Source organism: Ruditapes philippinarum, unplaced genomic scaffold (assembly GCF_026571515.1).
Source record: "Ruditapes philippinarum isolate M1 unplaced genomic scaffold, ASM2657151v2 ctg10688_1_1_1_1, whole genome shotgun sequence".
Lineage (NCBI taxonomy): Eukaryota > Metazoa > Mollusca > Bivalvia > Venerida > Veneridae > Ruditapes > Ruditapes philippinarum.
The window spans coordinates 14,279-22,922 of NW_026865343.1; the positions used below are offsets into that span (position 1 = coordinate 14,279).

At 32.9% G+C, this 8,644-nt stretch overlaps 1 protein-coding gene across 1 annotated transcript; it reads right to left on the minus strand.

The window, feature by feature from the left end:
• Positions 1-575: 575 nt before the first annotated feature.
• LOC132728686 (transforming growth factor-beta-induced protein ig-h3-like) lies at positions 576-6,636 on the minus strand. Its single transcript, XM_060714367.1, is given in 7 exon segments — positions 576-772; positions 1,128-1,238; positions 2,221-2,355; positions 2,595-2,751; positions 2,983-3,212; positions 6,452-6,482; positions 6,484-6,636. Coding segments are annotated over 7 exon segments (906 nt in total). The 5' UTR covers positions 6,604-6,636; the 3' UTR covers positions 576-650.
• Between the last annotated feature and the right edge of the window lie 2,008 nt (positions 6,637-8,644).

The window sequence follows — 8,644 nt, forward strand, 5'->3', positions numbered from 1 at the left end:
ATAATTCATCAAGAACAGTGGAATCCAGAATTATGCCTCCAATGTCACTGATTTACTATAGAACAAGAATACGATAATTCACCGGGCCGAGACCTGAAATCAATATTATTTCTTAAAGCCTCCATATTCATGCTAATTTTCATGAAAATTTTGAAAATGTATTTGAATGTATAATATTGTGATATTACCAAAAGGAAGCCATTTACACATTATCAATGGCACTTATAAGCCATGCAAATAATCATAAAGTGGTCAAAATATGCATAAATAGCCCTTACTGCGTTGCGTTAGTAACGCAGTACAAATATAGTTGTAAATACTAAAAAATCAGTCATTAACTGCATATAACATGTAAAATATTACTTGAATCTTGAATCAGTTTACGTTTCCTAAAATAGAAGTACATATTTCTCAAGTTTGATTTCATTGAAATTTTTTGTCTCATCTGGAGGCATGCAGCTTTAAACCAAACTTTTGACAGATAGAGTGCTTATATTACAGGCTTTACTTTGATGTAAAATAGATATTCGTTTATTCAATACATTTGTTCTATACTTTTGATAACAAATTTTACGAACATTTAAATAGCTTTTATTATAACAACTATAAACATACAAATGTATCTACAAATTTTTGACATTGCATGTCATTTAATAAATGCTAAATATATCAAATGATGGAGGTAGAAGAACGCTGTCAATCACATGTATGACACCATTTGTAACGGCCATGTCGGCTTCTTCTACTTTTGCGTTGTTGATCATCACACCACCTAAAATTTAAATTAATATGATGCCATAACAAATCTGTTTTCCATTGAAACGTTTTGATGCAATTTTAATTTTAAAATTTCAATTAAATTTTACTCATGTATAATTTGCGTAAAAAGTAAGATGGTTGTATATCTATAAATATTTTCTATACCATCGATTTTTAATAAAAGTGCGAAGTAAACATAGGACCGAAATATACTCATGCACGAGTTATCTAGGGGCGCTTTGCCATTTAAAAGGTGACCAATGCTTACATTACTATGCAAACTTCTTTAACCAAGGTTTTATTAAATAATTTCTTATATTTGCCAGTGTGGAAAAATATGTACACATATTCTAGAAATAAAATTATACCTGATCCAATATTTATGGTAATAGTTTTTCCTTCGACTGTTGTGGCCATCTCACCATTGGTAAGACTAGCGCTCCAGACTGTGCCTTTAACCACGTGGTATGTTAGTACATCTTTAAAAGTAACCCAACAATATATAATATACAATAACAATAAAATTACAATTTTTTTTAAAAAGCTTGTAAATGTAAAACAGGTCTTACATTAAGTCATTCTATCCATAAATTGAATGGATGTTAAGTGACTTGAAACAAGTTCAAATGAAATTAATTTGAAGTTGGCGATTGATTGGCAGGATGGATGAGCATATTTTACGGTAATATTAGGTATGCCGCGCCAATGGTCTAATGATAATTGCTATTTTTAAGACTTAAGGTAGATTTATTGTAATACTTCCCCGCCAAAAATTCTAACATCAACCAATATCGTAGCAAATCGGTTATTTTCGAGACGTTATTTTTTTCAAAATCTGGGCATTATATTATTTACAATCACTCTTCTTTTATCATCATGTACTAAATTCCGGTTATAAATGATTAAAACATAGTTATTGAATACCGGAGATTGTGAAAAAGAACGTTCCGGAAATGACCGATTTATTACGACATTGACCGATGTTAGGGAAAGCATTGCAGTAAGACTACCTTATACCATGTTCCAGACAAATAGTTTTCGATTCCATGGATACATATTTTTCTCATGTAGCTCTTGCACTTTTGCCCGTATGCTTTCCGAAATTATGACACGATGTTACCCGATATTTAAATCAAAATATTGCCACATAGAAAAATGGCTGCAAGCTTAATTGGAAACATAAGAAAGATTCAATGGAAAAATATGTTTCATTGGAGTCGGCAAACATTTGCCTTGAACATCATGGTTTATTTAAATATTGAAAGATATAATGAAAATAAGAAATACCTTTCAATTCATGGACGTATCCAGGAGCGATGATCACATATCAACCATAATGATTTACTTCAAGAATTTACAATCTTACGCATTTACAGTATTATTAGTATCTATGTATATATAATTGATAAATAGTTCGAATTAAATACAAAATAATGTTTTCATATATCAAAAAGTATTTGCCTGTCAATGCTGTAATATTGGCCAGGAGTTTGTTCAAAACATCGGCTGGAACTTTGGAAAATGCTGCATTTGTTGGTGCAAAAAGGGTAAATGGACCTCCGGCTAGGGTGGATGTAAGGTTTGCTTTCTCCACGGCTGACAAAATATTTAAGTTAGTTTATGTTACATTACACAAGAAGTAAAAAGTGTAAAAGCTACGTATTACAACAAAGTAACTTCCAAGACTTGAGAGATATAACCCAAAAAAGAAAATACAATGCTTTAAAGTAATCTTTTCTTTGCGAAACATTTCAAATTGCAATATAAAGGTATTTCTTGATTAAGAAATATAAACCTATCTTGATAATAAAGACGATAAGTCAATAATTAGCTACCAGTTAACAAAGTTGAGAATCGTCCACGCTCCATGGTAACCTGGCCTGGGATATTTTTCAGTGGAATAGGGAATAAAACTCTATTTACAACGTGGATAACACCGTTAGAAGCATTCTGGTTTGCTAATACAACTGGACTTCCGTCGGCTGTAATGAGCTAAAAAATAAACGGAAGCCATTTATTGCTTTATTACGATTGTCTATAATGACTTTTAACTTTTTTGATAATTGTATTAATGTTAAACAATTAGAAGCTGAGACAAACTTATTGAATTACATGATTATATTACCGGTATAATATTGAAATATAGGTTGATTACAATAGTAGCTTATTAGAAATCCGGAATCTTTCAAATTGACCATTTGAAATGAAAATTTATTCACATACACTTCCTTGTTTGTAGATGTTGAACCTAATGTCAACTGATTTCCCATTGTCCTTTAACAAACTAGGCGCTACCATCTCATTGGTTAATTGTGTAGAATATACGGCTCCAGACACCACGTGGTATTCCAGAACATCAGCCAGAAGCTTTTTGTCCTTCTGAAGGCGAGCCAGGACAGCCTTTGGTAATTTTTCGAATGCTTCATCGGTTGGTCCGAATACAGTGAATGGGCCTTTCAATTTTGAAAATAGTCATTTTTATCAAATATCCAATTGGATATCAAGTGCCTTTAATCCAATAATTTAAGACAGGGTCATTACTAAAAACCAAAACGAGAGAAGCATGGCAAAACACCATTGGATAAACTTTTAAGTATGCCTCTAGAACAATCTAAAATTGATCTTATTTCATAATTTTGTTTTTAGAAATTTTCGACATAAATTATAGTAGAGCTCTATGTACTTAAAATGCTTTGTCGATTTTTTATTTAAAAAGTAAAACTCGTGTGCAATATCAATATTATTAAAATGTACATGCAGCTGAAAAAAAATTATATAAAAAATGACAGCTAAGACCACAATGCCATGTACACAGAACGCAGCCCTAAAGTTAAGAATGAGTTTTGTCGCCGTTCCTAGATGGCGACATATACAATTAACAAGCTTTGGCCAATTCCATCCGAACACAGCCTGCCCTAAGGCGATGAAAACAGAGCGTAAAACCACATGATAAAACAAGATATGCCCACGGGCAGAATGTCAAGCCCGTTCGTCTTAATTCAAACCTGAACCTATAAGCTTCAGATCATACGTAAGTGAGATTTGCGCAACATATCATTTTTATACACAAGACAAACTTTTATATTGAATCATCTTAAATGAACCTTGACTTCGACCCGGTTGCCTGATTCAAAATGTGCATGCACGAATCCATGATGAATTTCAAAACTTAATAAATGTTTATTGAAAATTCTCCCAAGGAGTTATGGCATGGACAAGTTTGATGCAGCAGCGCAACACACAAACAACATTGACAGCCATATTTTGACCAACTATGTGAGCTTAGTCTCAAAAATCCTCTGACGCACTAAGCATAATACTGCAAAGTAAAGCAGATATAGCAACTAAATTTTTAATATTCTTTTTCATTTGACCTTGACCTCTGTGACCGTGACCTAAATTTTTCTAAAGAGAACTCATCAACCAACATGGAGAATATGTGTAAGGTTATACTTAAAAAAACATCCATGTATATAGATGTTATACTTGCAAATGAATGTTTTAATTTGTTATTTAACCTTTGACCCTTTAGTGTGACCTTGACCTTTGCCTCAGACACCTGCATTTTTTACGCACCAATCTGATTTACTATGAAAAATATTTTTCCATTATATTAAAATCCCTCTATGATTATTGAAGTTACCCTCCTGACACAGGTTTTGCGCTGATACCCAAGTGTGACCTTCACTTTTGAGTGGCGGACCTGGGTGTTGTGTGCAGCACACCACCAAATTATGATGTACCAAATTATTTTGCAATTGTCCTTCATTTTGCGAGAGACATTTCAACTCAACGTGGTAAGTTATAATGTATACAGACGTTATACACGCAAATGAATGTTTTAATTAGGAAATAGATATCAATTCTGAGTGCATTGTTGTAGAATAATGCACGGTTTGAGTTCAAATGCGCAGTAATATAATCACGAAGGCCGATAGGCCTGATTGATAAATTACAAAGCATTTGAACGAAAAACGTGCATTATTATACAATAATGCACGAAGAATTAATATCTATTTCCATTCTAACGCGACATTAAAATAGTGTACTTGATTTGATTGTTTTGCACGTGCTGTTTTGCGCTACATTGTGACGTCACGTAAACAACACTTTAACGCTGTACATCGTTAACGACTGAATTAAAGATATGGTGTTCGGATCCATTTTCTTAGTTAGACATTTTCTTCATTCTAGATAGTTTCACAACAAATTCGAGACAAAAATTGTTTTATTATCAGATTTTTTAAAACAAACGGCCCCCTCAATGTGAAATACACAGGGAGATAATAAAAACGGCGAGTGCATTGTTTTAGAATAATGCACGCTTCCGGCCTTCTTTGTCTATATAAGAAAATTTCCGATAGTGTTAGAATTTGTCATTTGACATTTGACCCCTTAGTTTGACCTTGATCTTAGCCACAGGCACCTGTTTTTTTGCGCGACATTCTGCCTTAATATGGCGAGTGATTTCAAAATCCCTCCATGCGTGTAGTTATTTTGTTATTCTTCAAAGAATAACAAGATATAGATCAGTCAAATCCGGGACAGCAAACAAATTTAAATATTTTTTATTTGTACCTTTGCACTTGTGACCTTGACCTTCATTTTGCGCAAGATAACTCACTCAACTCAAACATGGAGAATATTTGTTTTATGCTATAACTTAAATCCCATACCGTGTATATAGACCGAATATTCGAAAATACCAACGTTTTAAATTGTTATTTGACCTTTGATCCCCAAGATTTGACTTGTCCGAGTTATATAAAAAATCCTCCATGCATGAAGAAGTTACACTCCTGACAAGGGTTTTGGGCATGACCCCAAGTGTGACTTGAACCTTTGATGACGGACCTGCGTTTTTGTGTGCGACACCACCCCATCATGTGGATATTTGTAATCAAATTATTGCAATCCTTAAAAGAATGAGCAAACGATAAGACCGGAAAATCCGGACGGAGGACCTGACGGACGGACCACCTTCACCGAAATACGCTTTGCGGCTCGACAAAATGACGGATAAGGACTAAAAAGGCAATGCCATCTGGGTAACCTATACAATCGCAATCTTCTGAACCTCGAACACATTGGTAAGAAAACGCAGAGAGAGTTTCCAAGCTTCCTACAATATTATCGTCCAATTATCACGTAATGTAATGTTATAATAAAATATGTTAAACTAAGAAAACGCACACGCACTACGCTTAAAATGTTAAATATTTAAAAGTTATTTAATGCAAGCAGATGTTTACCTAATTTATTTTCAATAAATCGAGTCAAAAGTCAAGCTCAATTACAATACATAAATTGATATCTTTTTAAAGAATTACTGTGAGCACAAACATATCTACCTTCATATAAATTTCGGATTGGTCCGTGGGCATTTTCAATTTGTTTATGCCACTCTATTTGCAGCTTATAATTTTGAAATGATCGAGTCAAACTAGTTACTTAAGCGCGCAGCTTCGCAACTGCCATTTTTTCTTTTATAAAGGTAAAGGCCTCATGTAGGAAAAATAAATATGATTTAATGGTGTTCTATTTAATTTAAATCTAATTAACGCGATAGACCCTAAAACTTAAATAAATTATACCATTCACCATCAGTAAATAATCTAGATTGTCCTGACGTTATACGTATATTTTGACACTAAACTAAAAGTAGAAAAACAAATGTTAAAATCATCATTACCTCACGTCCCTCCGGTTGCTAGAGTGTCACCAAAGTCCCGCTTCAGTTACCAATTTAACGAGTGTGTTAGCACCGAGCTTTGTAGCAAGCTCAACTATGTTCTCCGCAGACGACACAACAAATAAACACGTTATAATGCACGCTATCTTCATGATTCCTGTTTGGTGTTTACCACTAAAGTCAAGAGTACTGTTCAACGGGTTTTATACTCTCTGACGGGAGAAGAGCACAGAAAAGTCCACGTGAGAAAGATAAAGTTTAGTTTATGTTTATACGCCTTTGACACTTGTATGTAAAATGTTACGCGAGGGCTTACCAAAATTAAACCACTTGCCAGTAATATATAATAATAGTGTGTGAATCACCAATAACTAAAGAAATAAATTCAGGTTGACAATAAATACGACTTGCTTGTTCTGAATATAACAGACAACATATACAACTTGCTTGTTCTGAATATAACAGAAATATAATTATGATACTTTTATTGCGATGATAAATTTAGAATTGAATCATGCCGTCATCTATATTCTTTGTTTTAAAGTTGCAAGCTTCCGGTTGGGTCAAATTATTTCAATAAAATCAAAATAATGTACATGTTCTATGCGATTTATGACCGATTTTGCAGTATTTATCAAATTATCAGCATATTTCTACTGCCTGACTAACACAGTAAGGGCTACTTTTTGCATATATTGACCTATTTTTGGTAATTTTCGTAGATTGTAAGTGCTGTTTGCAATCTTTGCTCACTTTTCAATATTTTTCTTGTTTAACATGGTTTTAATTTTTTTATGAAAATTAACATGTATCTGGAGAGAAAAAGACTAGAATAAAATTACAAATTTAAAACGTTACATGATTACGACTGTTTTAAAGCAGCATGCCTTCAGGTACATTCTAATTTTAATGAAAATTTTGAAAATGTATTTAAAAGTTTTTATTTATTAATTTACAAATGTAATTTATAACAATATAGTCCAAAAGTATGGTGCTATGTAAAACTGCACTTTGGTGTCAAACGCACAACGGGGTCCAATCCAAACTCCACAGCACACTTTGAGGTCAAACTTAGGGGTCGAAATCGAGAAATGAACCCAAGAGTGACAATATGCTACATATCAACGCACTTTAGTTTCGAAAGTTCTAAAGGTGTCAACTGAGTTCTGCTTAAGACGACAAGGGACACTTTCCGTGGTACTACCATAAATGTCATTTCAACCAACTTTCCGTGGTACTACCATAAATGTCATTTCAACCAACTTTGTGTGCATGTTATGCATATTTTTTCCGGAAATTATTGAATAGCTGGAAGTTAGTCTAAAAGTCATGACCTCTAGCGAAAGAGATGTTTTCTTTTCAGAGATATATTTAAAATTATTTGAGCACATTATAAGAACATTTTAATTTATGGTGGCATTTTTCTGCCAACAGTTTACCATATAATTATCGCGTTAACTATCTGACTAACTACATGTAGTTAGTTTTCATGTTACCATTATTAATAACAGATATTTGCAGACTAACTAGATATTTTTTCTTTCCGTTTGGCGCGTTTCGCTAGCTACAAAACGACGATAACGATTGCTATCGACAACGCAACGCGCAATAGTTGACAATATTAGCCACCATATTAGACTTTTTTTATTCTTGTTATATCGAAATTTAACATTTTCAGGTAATAGTTCTTTCAGAAATACATGTAGTAAGAAGTATATGTTATCTCTACACCATATAACCTTCATTGTTTGTTCTGGATTAAGAACTCTTGAACTCAAATCACATGTTTAAAACGACACGTGATGAACGTCTTAAAATTATATAATTTCAGTTAACGGGATAAAAACCGGGGTTAATTATGGCCTAGCATAGTTTTGTCACTAACTGACCGTATACGAATTATCATTGCGGAATCTATCCGCGTTAAAGGTGTTCAACCTTCATGGGACATTTAAATATGGATAAAAATACATTTAATATTGTTCTCCCGCACAGTGATATCACCTTACAATGTATATGATCTCTGCCATCGTCAAGATTTTTGACGATATGAATTGTTTCAATTTTGATATTTATTTTAAAAAGTAAACACGGTTTTAGATGTGAACTAAAATAAAAAAATAATTTCGGAAATATAAATATTATTTAATAATATTTAAAATAATTAATTTAATTTTATTTAAAATAATTTTC